The 19,126-nt window shown below is 39.6% G+C and overlaps 1 protein-coding gene across 1 annotated transcript in view; it reads right to left on the reverse strand.

Annotated features, from left to right (window-relative positions):
• Window positions 1-19,126, reverse strand: part of RAB3GAP1 (RAB3 GTPase activating protein subunit 1 (catalytic)) — a 132,924-nt gene that overhangs the window by 96,024 nt on the left and 17,774 nt on the right. Inside the window, exon 4 of the mRNA XM_006880807.1 lies at window positions 3,002-3,134. Coding sequence (XP_006880869.1) covers window positions 3,002-3,134 — 133 coding nt within the window. The remainder of the gene's footprint in view (window positions 1-3,001; window positions 3,135-19,126) is intronic.

The following is a 19,126-nucleotide window of genomic DNA, read 5'->3' on the forward strand; positions in this document are numbered from 1 at the left end:
GGGGGGGAGTGAAAAGTGCAACAATGAATGACTAGAAACCCGAAGTCTCTACAAACTTTCATTAAAATTAATTTTAAAAAAAACCAAACAGTGCATAACTACATCTTTATATAATTGTCAAATGACTGAGAATCACAGCTCAACCAACTTGACATATGTTGTTGTTAGGTGCTGTTGAGTCAAATACAACTCACAGTGACCCTATCAACAAAACATTTGAGCCCCATCCTATCCTGCGCCATCCACATCATCTCTGACACACTTAAGCCCCCAGCTCCAGTCACTATGTCTATCCAACTTGTTGAGTGTCTATCTCTTTCCTTGGCCCTCTTATTCTACAAGCACAATGTCCCTCTCCAAGGAATAGCCCCTCCTAACACCATGCCCAGAGTATGAAAGACAAAGCTTCACCACCCTTCCCTCCAAGGTTGCACTTCCAATATATATGTTTGTTCTTTTGACAATCCATGAGTATCCTTCTCTAGCACCACAGCTTAAAGGCATCCATTCTTCTTCTATCATCCTTATTCATTGTCCAGCTCTCATATCCATAGCAAGTGATTAAAAAGACCATGCCTCAATCAGGCACACTAGTCTTCAGAATGACATCATACCTGCATTAACTCTCACAGGCATTTGTTACTGTCAGATGTATATATGTAGGTATGTATGTATGTATACAAGTCATTAATGTGCAAAATGGCTAGAAAGTAGATTTTTCACTAATGTCATAAATGTGAAGTTGGATGAATAATTTTAAATGAGGAATAGTTATTAAACGTGTATACGTGAGCAATGTTATTTGTCCTAGTTTATGAACTTTAATGTATACATTATCTAATTATTTTGTGAACAGAATATATATAATAGAATAGGTAATATTTTATTCCAGGCCATGGTCTTCGCAATTACTTGCTATGCATCAGAGAGAGGGACAATGATTAAGAATGACTGAAAGATAATTGATGCCTTTGAGCTCTGGTGCTGGAGAAGAGTATTGAATATACCATGGACTGCTCAGAGAACAAACAGGTTAGACCTGAAGAGGGTGAAACCAGGCTGCTCCTTGGAGGCACGAATTCTAAAGCTCTGTCTGAGATACATTAGGCATACTGCAGAGAGAGGCCAGTCCTTGGAGAAGGACATCATGTGTGGGAACATGGAGGAATAGCACAAGAAAGGAAGACCCTCAATTAGATGGACTGACGCTGTGTCTGGAGTAATGGGGTAGGTGTGTTAGAGACAATGAGGTTGGCTCAGGACAGAACAGGGTTCAGAGCTGTTGTACACAGGGTCACTATAAGTCACAGGCAACTTGATAGTACATAACCGCAACAATAACATGCAAGAAAAGAATGTTTTAGGTCTATGCTTATAAATTATATTTTAACAAAAACAGTATTAACGTATCTATGTATTTTTCCCGAGTGAATAAATATATACATCTTGATAATGCCAATATTCATTCATTCATTCATTCATTTATTTATTAATTAAGTAAGTAAGTAAGTACTTTTTCTAATCATGGTTTTAGACAAGAGTACCTAAACACCAAATGACTTCAGAAAATTTGATGTACTAACAGCAACAAACCTTTGATTGGGTACCTATTACAAGACAGGTTTTGGGATGGGAGATAGAGAGAGAGAGAGAGAGAGAGAGAGAGAGATACACACACACACACATATACATATAATCAACTAAATTCAATTCACTGCTGTTAAGTTGGAACCAACTGATAGTTGACCCTCCCATAGGTTTTCAGAGACAGTAAATCACAAGGGATAATACTGTTTAACTTTCTCCCACAGAGCAGCTGGTGGATTTGAACTACCTGCCTTTGGGCTGACAACTAACTCTATTCATTAGGCCACCCACCTCCCCATGGATATAATATTCCATGAAATATTCATATTGTTTTTTTTATGTGCCATCAAGTAAGGGCCAACTCAGAGTTGACTCTCCAGCAGGTTTTCAGAGGCTGTAAAAAGCATGAGAAGTGACTACCCATCTTTCTTCCACAGAGCAACTGGGGGACTTGAATTGTATCAACTGACAACATAATTCCTTACCATTAGGTTACCAGAATATTAATTACTTCATTTTACAAACAAGAAAACTCACTTTTAGAAAAGTCAAGTAGTTACTAAGGAAATAAAGAATCAGTCTGATTCCAAAGTCTGAGGTATAAATAAAATATATTTTGCTTGATTAGCAGTCAAATTATTTCTCTTTTTAAAAAGAGAAGGATACATTCAGGGTGGTATTGCCATAGATATAATGCAATTCCTTCAAGGTCTAGCTCAAGTACTGTATAATCTACAACATTTTTTCTGATCTACAACTATAAGTGATATTTTCCAAATAGGTATGTCTTGAAGAAGGTCCAGCCAGAGTGCTCCTTGGAAGCAGAGATGATTAAAGTTTGTCTCAAATACTTTGGGCAAGTTGCTAGGAGTAGCTATTCCTTGGAGAGGGACCTCAAGCGTGGAAAGGTGGAGGACAGCAAAGGAGAGGAAGAGCCTTCAAGCAAGTGAACTGACACAGTGACTAGAGCAATCAGCTTGAGTGTATGAGGACTGTGAGGATGGCACAAGATAGAACAGGCTTCAGATCTGATGTTCATAGGCTCACTGTGAGTTGTACTTGATGGCACCTAACAATAATCTCTCTTTTTTTTTAACTTTTTAAACTTTTTTTTTATTATTAAATTTTATTATTTTGTGTGTGTGTACCGTCAAATCTGATCTGACTGGTACAGGAGGAGATTGCTCCTCCTTCTCCAGCAGAGGATCTGGTGGATTCAAACCACATACTTCTGGGATGGCCGTACAGCTTCTTGCCACTAGGCCACCAGAGCTCCCTTAATCTCTTATTATAGATCTTATCTATTATTATCTGTTATTTGTAGATCTTATCTCTCCCAATTGGAATATAAGTTTCTTAAGTTATTTACTTACAGGTTCCATAAGGCTTAGAAAAGCATGTAGGTAAAATGTACCTTCTAATAATTCATCTTTTCCTTCTTTATCACTGGATTCTTGCACCAGATAATGATGAGTGATTGAGAACTTGAAGTCAGCAAAGTAAATTTCATCTGATTTTTCTTCCCATGTTCCAGAAGTAAATATACCCTACAATTAAAAGTAAAATGGATGAGCATCATCTTAAAACACTAATTACCATTATGCTTACTATCCACAAGATTTTACCCCCTTCGCTGTCCACTACTCTAAAAAGCTTTATTTGATAGCTATTCTTCACATAATGAAAAAAATACATATATGAGTAAATTCAAGAGGAATTTTTTTCCAATTCTTTCTCTTAACAGGAATTTAAATAGAAAATCTTTAACTGTATCAGTCAATAGGTGAATCAAACAATTTTAATTTTTAGGTAACTCTTCTGTAAAATGAAATTGTTATAAATTTAGGAATAGTAATCCCACACTACTTCTCTAAATACAAATAAAACTTCTCTATCAATTTTAGAAACTCTATTACAGTTTATTTTTTAAATGAAAATAACAATTTTAATCATAACATTTCATAAATACTTGTTAACTCTTAGACATCGGCAAATGCTGCACTGCCATCCTTAAGGTACACAGTTCAAATTCACCAGCTGCTGATGGGAAATAGATGGGCAATCTCCTCCCGTGCAATTAACTGCCAATTAACCAGGGACACCAATATTGCAGGTGAAGCCATTTCCTCCCCCCATCCCAGAGTATGAAAAGGGTCAATTATGGGTCGGTTTTGACTTGAAAGTACACAATACCACCAAAATATATTTTATTATAAGTTTCTGATAACATCACTAACTACTTCACAAGAAAGCAGTCTGGATAAGTAATTTAAGTGAAGTAGCACCTGCAGAACTTAATAGACTTCTTTAAAACATCAAGCTTTGGATTAAAATATTTTCATTTAAACAACAACTTCTTAAATAGAAAAATCTATTTTTAATTCTAAGTTCCAAAGAGCTCCTTACTTTTTGACTGTAAAGGAGATTCCTCCACCACTCAGGCACAAGCTCCTAGCTTGGACTACCCCCAACCCCACCCTATGCCTAGTCAATAGCTATTTTTTCCACTGGAAAGGCAAACAATCAGTACAGTACAGAACAACTCCAAAGCAGGCAATAGCAAACAAACAATTTGTAGGTGTAGATACTTCTAAACTAAGTAGAAACTACATAAGCAATGATTCTACACATTACTGAATTTTCCAATAGATGTTTTCAAGGACATACCTAAAGCATAGCACCCAAACATTAATTATATGCTCCTAACAAGTTATTTACAATTCTGAATTAAGATATATCACATTCTAAATGTCCGAAGAGTAACTGCTGGTACAGTCTGTGCTCCACTGTTAAATAAAACTGGCAACTAAAATAAATTCATTAATATAAAAAATCAGCAGCACTATGCAATTATGCAACATTTGAGGATAATCCATATTTATTCCCATTCCAGAAAAAAGATGACTAGACAGAGTGTGGAAATTATTGAACAAAATCATTCGTATTACACACAAGCAAAATCCTGCTGAAGATTAAGCAGAAACGACTGGAATAGTATACTGACAGAGAACTACCAGAAGAAATACACAGCTATTATTTTGGTTGCTGTCAGGAGCTGTTGACAGAGCTAACTTATGTACAAGGGAATAAAACACTGATCATCAATAGCGGCTGTGGATCTGTTCCAGTCAATTAACAAGGTACCTGTCTTAAAAATTTCTCAGTGTGGCCTGGACTGCTCTCCTGTATGGAGCACTAGACTATGGCCTCACTGCCTAAAGGCCCCCAGCCCCTCAAGCCTGCCACCTGGTTGCTTCCACCTGCCATCTGGACATCCGGTCCAAGTGCCTGGAGGACCTGACAGCACCACCTGGACACCCTGGCCCTAACACCTGGAGGATGACTGCTGCCGACCATCTGAACTGCACCAGGGACACCAATATCACAGGTGAAGCCACTTCCTCCCCCCTCCCAGAGAACGAGCTGCCTTTAGCCCTGGACACTTTGGACTCACCTACCTGCATCAGTTTACAGAAAAGGCTGCAAATGCACAGGCCATCTCTCTTCCCAACTTAGGCAAGTTTTCCCTTGAGTAAAAAGTTCAGAAAGAAACTCAGGTATGATAGCTGCCCTGACCTCCTCTGGAGCAGTGACTTCCTGCACCAAGACTTTTAGACCAAGAGCCAACTAAGCCCTCAGGCATTAAAAATTCTTACCAATGCAATGACATGGACATACCCTACACAAACCCAAAACAAGATGTCACTCCCAAAAAGTGACACAGTACCAAAGTATTTCCTGAAGTCAGAAATTCTGATGAAACTTTATGACACAGACTAACAATGATTGAATATTTTTAATGAGTAAAAGACAAAATTGAAGAATTACAGGACTCTGCAAGCAAAAACCAAGAGGAACTTAAAAAAAAAAAAAAGACAAACCAATGCAAGATAATGCAGATAAAACAAACAACACATTAGAGGCTCTGGAAATACAAGAAACTGCAATCCAAAATATGAGGACCAATGTTTTAGACATTGTTAACATGTTAGAGGGATATATAAAAAGAGTTAAAAAGATGGAACACAGAACCAGTGAAATTGAAGATAGAATTGAATTGTCACAACTGATTTGCTTAACAAAAAGCAGATTCAAATATGAAGGAAGAAGAATGCCTAAGACTAATGTGGGGCACTATGTAAAGGCACCAAGTAAGTTGTGGAAGAATTACTAGAAGAAAACTTTACAGGCATAACGAAGAATGAGAGTATATTCAAGAAGATGAGTGAACACCATATAGAATAGACCCCAAAAGAAAAACATCAAGGCATATCAAAGTCAAATTTGCCAGAATCAAATGAGAGAATTCTGAAAGCAATTAGGGAAAAACAAAGAATAATGTATAAGGGAAAGCAAATAAGAGTAAGTGCTAATTTCTCAGCAGAATCCATGAGAGCAAGAAGACAGTGGAATGACATATATCAAACATTCAAAGAATACAACTGTCAACCAAGAATATTATACCCAGCAAAAATGGTCATCAAATATGAAGGAAAGATCAAGATATTGTAAAAACAAGACCAGCATTACAGGAAACACTGACAGAAGTTCTCCTTACAGAGGGGCCACTGAAAGGAAGATGGATCATAATAAGCAGCAATACCACCAAAAAGATATCAACAAAATGACAGAAATAAAACCTTGCCTCCCAATAATTACAATGAATGTGAACAGCTTAAATGCACCACTGAAGATGAAAAAGAATAGCAGATTGCATTAAAACAAAAACCCGAAAATCAAACACCCGTTAATATATTGTCTACAAGAGACACCAAAAGAATGTCTATCTGTGCTTCATTGACTATGTAAAGGCTTTTGACTATGTGGATCACAACAAGCTATGGCTGACTCTGGGGAATCCCAGAACATTTGATTGTGTTAATTGGAAACCTATACCTGGACCAAGAGGTAGTCATCAGAACAGAGCAAGGAGACACTACATAATTGAAAATCAAGAAGTGAGTCCGTCAGGGATGTATTCTGTCTCCATACCTTTTCAAACTGTATGCTGAACAGATCATCCAAGACACTGAGCTGTACGAGGAGGAATGTGGCATCAGGATTGGTGGAACAGTCATCAACAACCTGCGTTATGCAGATGACACAAACTCTGCTTGCTGAAACTGAGAAGGACCTGAATCACTTGCTGCAGAAGGTCAAGGACTACAGCCTTCAATATGGATTAAAGCTCAGCATCAAGAAAACAAAGATTCTCACCCACTGGGCCAGATTGAGATAGTAACAGTTTTAGTTTACTTGGTTCCACAGTCAACACTCTTGGTAACAGCAGCCAGGAAATCAAGAGACAAATTGCACTGGGAAAGTCAGCTGTGAGGGACTTCTCAAGAGTACTGAAGAGCAACGTCAGGCTGGAGACTAAGGTGTGCCTGATCCAGGCTATAGTCTTCGCAATTACGTGCTATGCAGTGAAGAGTTGGACAGTGACTAGGGATGATAGAAAGAGAGTTGATGTCTTTGAGCTGTGGTGCTGGAGAAGAGTGCTGAATATACCATGGACTGCTAGAAGAACAAACAGGTTTGTCCTGAAGAGGGTGAAGCTGGAATGCTCCTTGGAATCAAGGATTCTGAAGCTTTGTCTGACATACTTTGGGCATGTTGCAAGGAGGGACTGGTCCTTGGAGAGGGACATCATTTTTGGGAGAGTGGAGGGACGACGCAGGAGAGGAAGACCCTCGATGAGATGGATCAATTCTATGATTGGGGTGGTAGGAATGAGTATGTTTGAGATGGCAAACTTGGCACAGGATAGAACAGCGTTTAGGGCTCTTGTACATAGGGTCGCTATGAGTTGTAAGTGACTCGATGGCACATAACAACAACAACAACAATAACAATAAGAGACACACCTGAAAAGTGAAGATAAAGACTAAAAATAAAAGGTGGGGAAAAAATATACCAAGCAAATGGCAACCAGAAAAAAGCAAGCATAGCAATATTCATCTCTGATAAAATAGATTTCAATGCAAAAACCATCACAAGAACAAGTCACTACACAGTGCTTAAAAGGTCAAAAGAACAAGAGGACATAACCATAATATATATCTATGCACCAAATGATAGAACTGCAGAATACTCGAAGCAAACATTAAAAAATTGGAAAAAAAGAAATAGACACCACCATTATAGTAGTAGGAGACTTCAATACACCAGTCTCAAGAAAAAAAGAGAACTACCAAAAAGAAACTGAACAAAGATGCTTAAGAATTAAACCACACAATAAACCAACTCAATATCATAGATATATACAGGCTAATGCACCCATAAAAAAGCACAGTATACCTTCTTTTCCAATGTGCATGGAATATTCTCAAGAATAAATCACATATTAGGTCACAAGACAAGCATTAGTAAAACAAAAACCAGAAAGAATACAAAGCATCTTCTCAGACAACAACTACAAATTAATGACAAGAGAATAAAGAAGAAAGAAAACATACATTTGGTTTCTGAACAACACCTTGCTTGAACATGAGTGGCTACTAGAAGAAATAAAAAATGAAATTTAAGTTTCTTAAAACAAATGACAATGAAAACATAACTAACCAAAACCTCTAGGAAACAGCCAAAGGTCAATTTATAGCAATATGCAAACAACTCTAACCCAACAATTATTGTCAAGTCAGTGTCATAGTGCTACAGTGGCAGATACACAGATCAATGGAATAGAATTGAGAACCCAGAAATCAGCTCATCTACCTATGGTCAATTGATTTTTGACAAGGAGATGCAATCAGTTAAGTGGGGAAACAAAACTCTCTTTAACAAATGGTGCTGGTAAAATTGGAAAACTATCTGCAGAAAACTCAAGCAAGACCCACACCTCACACCATACATAAAAACCAACTCAAAGTGGATCAAGGACCTAGGACTAAAACCAAGGACTATAAACTTCATCAGAGAAAAGCTTGGAAGAGCTCTAGAAGCTCTAATTCACAACATGAATAGTCTTCCAAGCATCCTGAAAAACTTCCAACCAGGGGAGAATAAAATAGCTAAATGGGACCTTCTTAGAATCAAATCCTTATGCACATCCAAAAACTTCTCCAATAGGGTAAAAAGTAAAGTCACAGACTGGGAAAAAATATTTGGTAATGACATGTTAGGTAAGAGACTTATATCTAGAATTTATAAAATACTCGAGCACCACAACAAGATAAACAACCCAACTGAAAAATGGGAACAGGATATGAACATACACTTCACCAAAGAAAACATTCAGATGGCAAATGTTGTTGTTGTTGTTATGTGCCATCGACTTGCTTGTGACTCATAGCGACCTTATGTACAAGAGCTCTATATGTTCTTCTATCCTGTGCCAACCTAGCCATCTCAAATGCACTTATTCCCACCTCTCCAGTCACAGAATCGGATTGAAGCAGATGAGGGAAAGAACAGATTAGAAGTGATATATGATTGAGTATTATGGTTAGCACAGGAATCCAGAATTAAGGTTGCATAGAGAAGTGTACTCGGGGTAGGGGGTGGGGGGAAGGGACGTGGGAAATGTATACTAATGAAGATATTTTTTTTCTTTTTTTTTCTTTTCTTTTTTCTCTCTATGGAGGGGGAAGCAAGCTGGTGGGGAGGGGTGGGAAGGGAGAAAATTGTGGCAATGAATGAATGGAAATCCAAAACGTCTGTAAAAATAAATAAATAAAAAAGAAAAAGAAATAGGGACAGCAAGACCCTGTCTCACATACTTCAAGTACATTATCAGAAGGAGACAGTCTCTATACAAAGATACCATGTTTGGTAGAGAAGGTCGATGAAAAAGAAGAGACCTCAATGACAGGCTGGCACAGAAGGTGAGCTCAAAGGACACAGCTATCAGAGTAGCTAAAATTCAAACACACTTTCAGATGCTCGCAAGGATGTGGTGAGAACGCAGAATGTGCAGTCACTTTGGAAAACAAGTTCATATTTTCTTATGAAGCTAAACACAAGCCTATTGCATGATCTAGCAATTACATTCCTGAGGGTTTGCTCAGTTAAAAGCTTAAATCCACACAAAAATTTGCACATGAAAGCTCACAGTAGTTTTAATATAAACTGTCAAAAAGTGGAAGCAACCAGTAGGCCCTTTAATAAGGGAAAGGAAATAAACAAATCATAATATAGTCACACAACAACAATAAAAAGAAATGAGCTATCAAATTATAAAGATATGCCACTGTTACAAAATAGGACTGATATGGCGATTGGGGGGAAATTATGGAAAGGGGATAATGCACACTCCATTGAAACAGATGAGGAATAGAATTGCTTAAAAGAATATATGATTAGATATTATCTGCATGACAACAGTCCAGAATAGGAGCTGTATAGTAAAGTGGGGGGGGAGGGGGAATTGTACAATAATAATTTTTTTCAAAGAGAAAAGCGAACTGGGGGGCAAGGAAGAAAATGTGCAACAATGAATGAAAGAAAACCAAGTTCTGTATAAACGGAATAAAATCTCAATTAAAAAAAGGGGAAAATTTAAAAAAATTACAAAGATATAGAGGAGCCTTACAAGTACATTGTTGAGCAAAGGAAACCCTCTGTGTAACTGAAAGAGTTATGTACTATATGATTCCAACAATACAACATTCTGGAAAACTTTTGGTGAGCTGCTAACTAAATGGTAGGCAGTCTGAAAGCATCAAAAGACAGACAGACAGACAATGTCTTCCTTTAAAGATTCAGTGTTTAAAAAAAAGATTACAGTGTTGGAAACCCACTGGAAGATGTCAGGAGTCAGAATCCACACAATGGCAATGGGTTTGGGCTTTTTAAAAAATAAGACAGTTAAAAACCAGGGTTGCAAGAGATTGTTGAGGAAGGATGAAGAGGTAAGAGAGCATCTTATGGTAGGGAAATTAGTCTATGATACGATGGATACACACATGATATGTATAAGCCAAACCCAACAGGGCTTTACATTTTAAAAAAGAATGCATTAGGCTCTCTGCTCCTCGTCGATCCAGATTGCCCTCTCTTCTTGTGCAGCCTCAGCCGCATCCCTGAGACACGATGGCGAAGATCGGAGTAAACAGATTTGGCCGTATTGGGCGCCTGGTCACCAGGGCTGCTTTTCACTCTAACAAAGTGGATATTGTCACCATCAATGATCCCTTCATTGACCTCAACTACATGGTCTATATGTTCCAATATGATTCCACCCATGGCAAGTTCAACGGCACTGTCAAGGCTGAGAATGGGAAGCTGGTCATCAATGGGAAAGTTATCACTATCTTCTAGGAGTGAGATCCCGCCAACATCAAGTGGGGTGATGCTGGTGCTGAGTATGCTGTGGAGTCCACCGGTGTCTTCACAACCTTAGAGAAGGCTGGGGCTCACTTGAAGGGTGGTGCCAAACGGGTAATCATCTCTGCTCCTTCTGCTGATGCCCCCATGTTTGTGATGGGCGTGAACCATGGAAAGTATGACAACTCTCTCAAGATTGTCAGCAATGCCTACTGCACCATCAACTGCTTGGCTCCCCTGGCCAAGGTCATCCATGACAACTTTGGCATTGTAGAGGGACTCATGACCACAGTCCATGCCATCACTGCGACCCAGAAGACTGTGGATGGCCCCTCTGGAAAGCTGTGGCATGATGACCGTGGAGCTGCCCAGAACATCATCCCTGCATCTACTGGCACTGCCAAGGCCGTGGGCAAGGTCATCCCTGAACTGAATGGGAAACTTACCAGCATGGCTTTCCGTGTCCCCACCCCCAATGTGTCAGTTGTGGACCTGACCTGCCGTCTGGAGAAAGCTGCCAAATATGATGACATCAAGAAAGCAGTAAAGCAGGCATCAGAAGGGCCCCTCACGGGCATTCTGGGATACACTGAAGACCAGGTTGTCTCCTGTGACTTTAATAGTGACACTCACTCTTCCATCTTTGATGTTGGGGCTGGCATTGCCCTGAACGACCACTTTGTCAAACTCATTTCCTGGTATGACAATGAATTTGGCTACAGCAACCGGGTGGTCGACCTGATGGTTCACATGGCCTCCACAGAATAAGATCCCCTTGGACCACCAGCCCCAGCAATAGCACTAGAAGAGAGAGAGACCCCCAGCTGCTGGGGAGTCCTTGTCCCAACTTGATCCTCCCACACACCGAGAATCTCACATCCTTGACACAAGTTTCCATCAAATCCCCCTGAGAAAGGGGAGGGCTTGGTGAGCCCATCTTGTCATGTACCATCAATAAAGTACACTGTACTCAGCCAAAAAAAAAAAAAAAAAAAAAAAAGAATGCATTAAAAAAGAGAACCTAACGTGAACTAGAGACTTAACTAATGTATTAATAATATTGACTCATTAGTACATCAATGTTCATAGCCGCATTATTTACAATCACAAGGACATTGAAACTCCCCAAATGTCCAACCACAATCAAATGGTTTGAGAAACTGTGGTACATTCACACATGGATGGAATATTATGCAGCACTCAGGAACGGTGATTTAAAAAATTACTGCATAACTTGCGAGAGACTGAAGAGCATTATGCTGTGTGAACTCAGTCTCATAAGGACAAATAGTGGGTAAGACCATTACTGTAAAATTAGAAGGATAGACAGTAAAACACGTATGGGGATCCTATCAGGGAAGGAGTGGGAGAAGACGGGTGGGGACGGGTTGGGGGAAATCATAAGTTCACACAATCTGATAAGGGGATGAAGAGGTTAAGCAAATGGGACAGATCATATGGGGACCGAAAAAGACAGGGCAATGGTGAGCATAGTTCAACAGCGATTAACTTTATAAAATGTAATGTATGGGACTGTTTGTACGGAACACAACATGTATTAACTTTGTTTATAAACTAATATAAAATAAAAAGTTAAATATTAATTTTATTAACTTTGATGAGTTGACTCATCAACTGTAGCAAATGATGTCAGTAAAAGGAAGAAACATACAGAAAAAAAGGGAGTACATAGGAACTCTCTGCATGTACTGTACAATTTTTTAATAAACCTGAAACTAAGAGAACTAAACCATACATAATAGGCTAATACTCAGGGAAGAAAACTAGTCAGGAAGAGATACTTAGATATACATTAAATTGACACCACTAACCAAAAAAACAAACAAAAAGCAAACTAACACCCTAAACTTGTTGCCACTGTGTTGATTTTAATTCATGGTGACTATATATATACAGACACACACACACATATCATGTTTGAATGCATATCACATATACACAACCACCGATGACTTTATTTGCACTTAAACACACCTTAAGTTTATGACAATTATTTTTTTTAAAAAGAGGCTGTCTACTGAAAAACAGGAACTCATGAAATATTATGCAAAATGGATGACACTGGTGGACATTATGCTGAGTGAAATATCTCAGTCACAAAAGGACAAATATTGCATAAGGCCACTGTTGTAAAAAAGGACTGCTATCAGGGTTAAGGGAAGATCAAAAAGGAGGGGAAGAATGATGTATATGGCATTGAAACAGATAGGAGAGAACTGGTTAAAAGGGACATATGAATGGGTATTCTTGTCATTACAGAAGTCCAGAATAAAGGCTGCATAGTAGAATAGACTTGGGGGGAGGGATTGCATAATAATGAAAGAGTTTTTCTTTTTCTTCTCAAGGAGAAGAGTGAATTGGGGGAAGGGGTGGGCAGGGAGAAAAGTGCAACAATGAATGACTGGAAACCCTAAGTCTCTATAAACTTTCATTAAAATTAATAAAAAAAGAGAGAGACTCTAGTTTCACTCCTTGCCTTTTAGAATATTTGGCCTACTATTGATTTTGGACTTCCATTTGCTGGACACTATAAGATGATGCTCTTGTTTTGGTTGAGGATCTGTGTGGATTGTTTCATTGTTTAAGCCTCTGGTTTAGAGTCAACAAGACCTCCAGGAGAACATTTGCATTTAAGGCCAAGCCCTTATCTCCATTTTGGAGACTGAGTCAAGTGACTTGACTCTGTAAGATGGGCTCTCTTGTTTTGATTGAGGGACATTGTGGAATGTTTGGCTGTTGTTGTTTTTTATTATTAAAGCCTCTTGTTTAGACTCAACAAAACCTTCTGGAGGGCCCTTATATTTAATGGAGGGCCCTTATATTTAATAAATAGGGTCCAAGGGATTATATTTTAATCCTATGCTACTATATTTTGGAAGAACATTCTTCTAAGTTGTACAGCACTCTTCTGTCAATTTGCTGTACTGAGGTAATCTGGGTTTGTTGTGATGCTGAACCTTATACCATTGGGGTCTCAAATGCCATAATGGCTGCCCACGATGGACAATGTTTGATAGAGCTCCCAGTTTAAAGACAGGTTGGGAAGCAGGAGTGGCATCCACTTCCTAAACGATATGCCTCTGGAAACTCTATGAACTTGGAGAAATGATAATCATAGAAAGGCCTCAGATCTTTTGTTCATGGAGTCACTCTGAGTCATTTGCAACTAGACGGCAATCAACAACATGCCAAGTAATTAATGTGTAAGTAAGGACCTTTGTGTGGGAATAGTGAGCACTGGTGTAGTCTACAGCAAATTGCACTGCTAATCCAAAACTGTGCCCCTCTAACAGTTCCAATCCATCAGCAGCTCCGTAAGAGAATTATGGGCAATCTCTTCCCGTTATTTACAGACTTGTAAACCCAATGCATGGTCAGCAAGAAATAAATTTTCACTCAATGGTAATGAGAAAGGGATATAAAGGAATATACACAATCTTGTAAAACTGACATAAATATCCCAGTATGAAAAAAAGGTTCAGAGACTAAAAAATTTGTTCTAGATCACTATACTAGTAAATGGTGAATCTAGAATTTAATCCAGTATGGATGTTTCTTCTACTAGAGATTAAGGTAAGGGAACATATATACACAGATATACTTGTACATATTTATGTGTCACTTAATGTTCATAATACATTCTGTGAGGTAGACCATTTTATGATTCAGCTGTTGTGTGTACATATTATATACAGGCAGTATCCATAATTTCTGTAGCTAAATCTCTTTAAAATTTATTTTATGAAAACAATATGTGAGATCAACAAAGTGTGAAAGTTGTCTTCAGTGGATAAAGGAGGCGGGCCTTGCCAAGTGTGGATGGGCCAAGCAAAGGCCACACTACCTTACAGAGTAAGACTTGGTGCAAGGCAAGGGGAGGGTCAGTGATTAAAGAGCAGGCGAGGAGACAGGGCCCAGGGAACAGTGTGCCTAGTGATGGTAGCTCTGGCTGCCAGCTGCCACTGTGCTGTTGATTTCTGATCATGTGCAGCCCCCACTACTGCTGGCCAAAGCAGGGAGCCTCATAGTGCCCCTGGCCTGGGGAAGCTGTCAGCACCCAAGGCAGAAACAGAAGAGCCACAGCATGTGTGATCCTCTGCCCTGAGCTTGCTTACTCTGCATAGTTGAAGGCCTTTAAACTTATAAAGGGTAAATAATAAAAGTGTGGTGGTTTCTTTAAAACAACAAAAGAACATTTTACAGGGCTATAGGCTTCAATATGTCTCAAGGCCACCCAAACGGATAGTAAGTGATGCCTCTTTGTGTGAGTATGTAAATTCAACAGTCTATATGAGGACAAAATGAATGAGAACAGTCAATGAATCAGAACTTAAGAATAAAGTCCAATAAATACCAGCTGAGTCAGAAATGGAGCCATGCTTAAAACTGGATTCCAGTGGGTTTTAAAAGGAGATAAAACTGACAGGGAAGAACAAACAAGACTATGAAGCAGGAAATTGTACAGCAGGTTTAGGGAATATGCTGCCCAAATCAGTTGAATTTTCTGAGAAAGAAGTGCAAAAAAAAAAAAAAAATAAGTGATCTGACCATGAAACACTATGTATATGACTCATAAGAGTTTAGACCTCAGTCAGTAGGTAATATAGAGCCATTGAAGGCTTCTGAGCTGCCTTGTGACACAATGGCAACATTAGTTACAAAGGATTCATCCTCTGAACACACCTGGAAGAGGAAAGAGAAGTGGGAAAGGTGAAACAGAGGGCATGAATAAGAAAAAGCAAAAAAGGCAGTAAAAATCCACTATAGCCCTGCTCTGGGATGTTTCTAAGGGTGGTGTTCTTGAGTGCACAAAGGCTTTAGTTTTCTCTTCCTATCACACAGACTTAATTTTCCAAGATAAAAACTCTCAAGACTTCATGTTTACATAATCTTTTGGATATGGATTCTTTAAAATTGAAACTTTAAAATGAAAAAAGTGCTAAGACTGCAACATCTCAAACTGGAAAAACTTGTGAAACAAAGAAAAACACGACAATCCCGGTATTCAAGATCTCATCCACCCAGGGAGCACAGGCCTCTCTGCAAAGTCACCACGGCAGGTGTGCACTCACCATCCCCCGCTCACCATGACATTGCCACGCTTGTGCTTGACAAGGGCTCTGACACGTGCAAAGCTGGCTTTGTGAGCAACAACGTCCCCATGGTTGTCTCTCCCCCCCCACCCCCATGTGGGGCTCCCTCGGCACCAGGACAGGATGGAAGGCAAGGTCCAGAAGGACTCCTGTGTGGGTGATGAGGCCCAGAGCGTGAGTCATACTGACCCTCAAGTACTCCACTGAGCACTTTCACTAACTGAGAAGATACGGAGAAGATCTGGCACCACACATTCTACAACAAGCTGCGTGTGATTCCTGAAGAGCACCCTGTGCTGCAGACCAAGTCTCCCCTGAACTCTAAGGTTGACTGGCGTAAGATGACTCTGATCATGTTTGAGATCTTCAACATGCCAGCCATGTATGTCTCAATCCAGGGTGTGCTGTTCCTGTATGCCTCTGATCACATCACTAGTATCACATCATGGTGGATTCTGGCAATGGGGTCATCCACATTCTTTCTTCATTGATAATATTCTTGATTCAGATGGAATTGATTCAAGATCTTATCTTGGTTCCTGTGGATTTATTTTCATTTTCTTCGGCCTCAATCTGAACCAGAATATGCATAAATGATGATCTGGCCCACAGTCTGCCTTTGGCCTAGTTCTGACTGCCAATATTTAGCTTCTCCCAAAGATTTTTCCCACAAATGTAGTCAATCTGATTGCTATGCAGCCCATAAGGTGAAATTTATGTGTAAAATTGTCTTTTGTGTCTTTTAGAAAAAGTATTTGCAATGGATACAATGTAAATACAAAAATTAAATTATTCAATTCCAGCTTCTATCACCATGCCCATATTTTCCAACTACTGTGCCTTCTTTATTGTTTCCTACTTTTGCATTACAGCGACCAATTATCATTAACACATCCTGATTGCACGTTCAGTCTATTTCAGACTGCAAAATTTAGTAAAAAGTCTCAATTTCTTCCTCTTTGGCTCTAGATGTAGGAGCATATACTTGAAAAATAGTCGTGTAATGGGTATTCCTTGTATGCGTATGGGTATTATCCTATCACTCACAACATTGTATTTCAAGATAGAACTTGAAATTGACTTTTTAACTAGAAACCCAACACCATTCTTCCTCTTTTTTTCATTCCCTGCATGGTATGCCCTATGTTTATCTGATTCAAAGTTGCTAAAGCTGGTCTATCACACCAATGTCTACTATGCTGATATTCATGTGTTCCATTTCATTTTTAATAATTTCCAGTTTTCCAACATGCAAGCTAAATATATTCCATGTTCCAACTGTTAAACAATGTTTGTTACTGATTTTCCTCATTTCAACTGACTTCCAATCAGGGCTCTACCACTACACTACAACTATCCTTTTTGTTTAGTGTTCACAGGGTTTTTAAAAACCTGTTATTTAGTAAGTAGATGGCCCATCCTGCTTCATAGTCTCATCTTAATTAAGGAGTGCCACCAAAACCTGTCTAAGATGGGAAACTCTTTTGGCATTTGACATACTGGTGCGGTGGCACAGATTTCAGTTATCACAGCAACCTCAAGTAAATCTCAATACAGCAAACTGACAGACAAGTGCTGCACCACTTAGAACAACGTTCTATCCATAATTACCAGGCCTGAGGGCCAGAAGCCAGGGCCCAAAGACTTTCAAACACAAAGGCCCACCCACCAGATCCTGTTTGCTTCCACCCATGTTGTTGTTGTTGTTGTTATGTGCCGTCGAGTCAACTGCGACTCACAGCGACCCTATGTACAACAGCCCTAAACTCCGCTCTGTCCTGTGCCAATCGCACTGTCTCTGACACTCCCATCCCAATTATCCCAGTCACTGAATCAATCCACCTCATAGAGGGCCTTCCTCTCCTGCGCCGTCCCTCCACCCTCCCAAGCATGATGTCCCTCTCCAAGGACCGGTCTCTCCTCACTACATGTCTGAAGTAAGTTAGACGGAGCCTCAGAATCCTTGCGCCAAGGAGCCACCCGGTTTAACCCTCTCCAGGACAAATCTATTTGTTTTCCTAGCAGTCCATGGTATTCTCAGTACTCTTCTCCAGCACCACAGCTCAAAGGCATCGGTTCTCCTTCTATCCTCCTTGGTCATTGTCCAACTCTCTGATGCATAACAGGTGATTGCGAAGACCATGGCCTGTATGAGACGCACCTTAGTCTCCAGAGAGACACCACTGCTCTTCAGCACTTTGGAGAGGTCTCTAACAGCAGACTTTCCCATGGCAATGCGCCTTTTAACTTCCTGGCTGCTGGTGCCAAGACTGTTGACTATGGAGCCAAGCAAACTAAAGCTGTGTACAATCTCAATCTCTTCACCATCCATCCTGATGCTGCCAATTGGTCCAGTGGTGAGAATCTTTGTCTTCTTGACATTGAGCCTCAATCCATATTGGAGGCTGCAGTCCTTGACACTCTGCAGCAGGCGCTTCAGGTCCTCCTCAGTTTCAGCAAGCAGGGTTGTGTCATCCGCATAACGCAGGTTGTTGATAAATCGTCCACCAATCTTGACCCCACATTTCTCCTCATACAGCCCAGCCTCCGGGATAATCTGTTCTGCATATAGGTTGAAAAGGTATGGAGATAGGATGCATCCCTGGCGTACGCCCTTCCCAATTTTGAACCATGCGGTGTTCCCCTGCTCTGTTCTGACGACTGCCTCCTGGTCCAAGTATAAGTTTCGCATTAGAATGATCAAGTGTTCTGGGATTCCCATTCTTCTCAGAGTCAGCCACAGTCAAATACCTTTGCATAGTCAATGAAACACAGATAGACATTCCTCTGGTATTCCCTGCTTTCAGCCAAGATCCATCTAACATCAGCTACAATATCTCTAATCAGCTCCTACCCACAGTTGATTGTAAACAGATCAGATACAGTTAATCAGTTTCCCACCCACAGCTGAAGCTGCAAGTCTTTTTTATGAGTGACACTGACTAAACAGTACTATTAGAAAATCACTGACACACATTTCCTACCTCAGAAAGAGTACTTAAAATTATAGCTAGTTATAGTAAATCACATACAAAGTTAGTAGTTAATGAGTCAGTTACTTAATTCCTTTACCTTTAAGTAAAATCATAACCATACAAAGCTAAATTTTTACCTACTTAATAACCCCCCAAAAAGTAAAATTTAAAAACTGTCTCAGC

This window comes from Elephantulus edwardii, unplaced genomic scaffold (assembly GCF_000299155.1).
Source record: "Elephantulus edwardii isolate Elephantulus edwardi_28Jun2011 unplaced genomic scaffold, EleEdw1.0 scaffold00010, whole genome shotgun sequence".
NCBI lineage: Eukaryota > Metazoa > Chordata > Mammalia > Macroscelidea > Macroscelididae > Elephantulus > Elephantulus edwardii.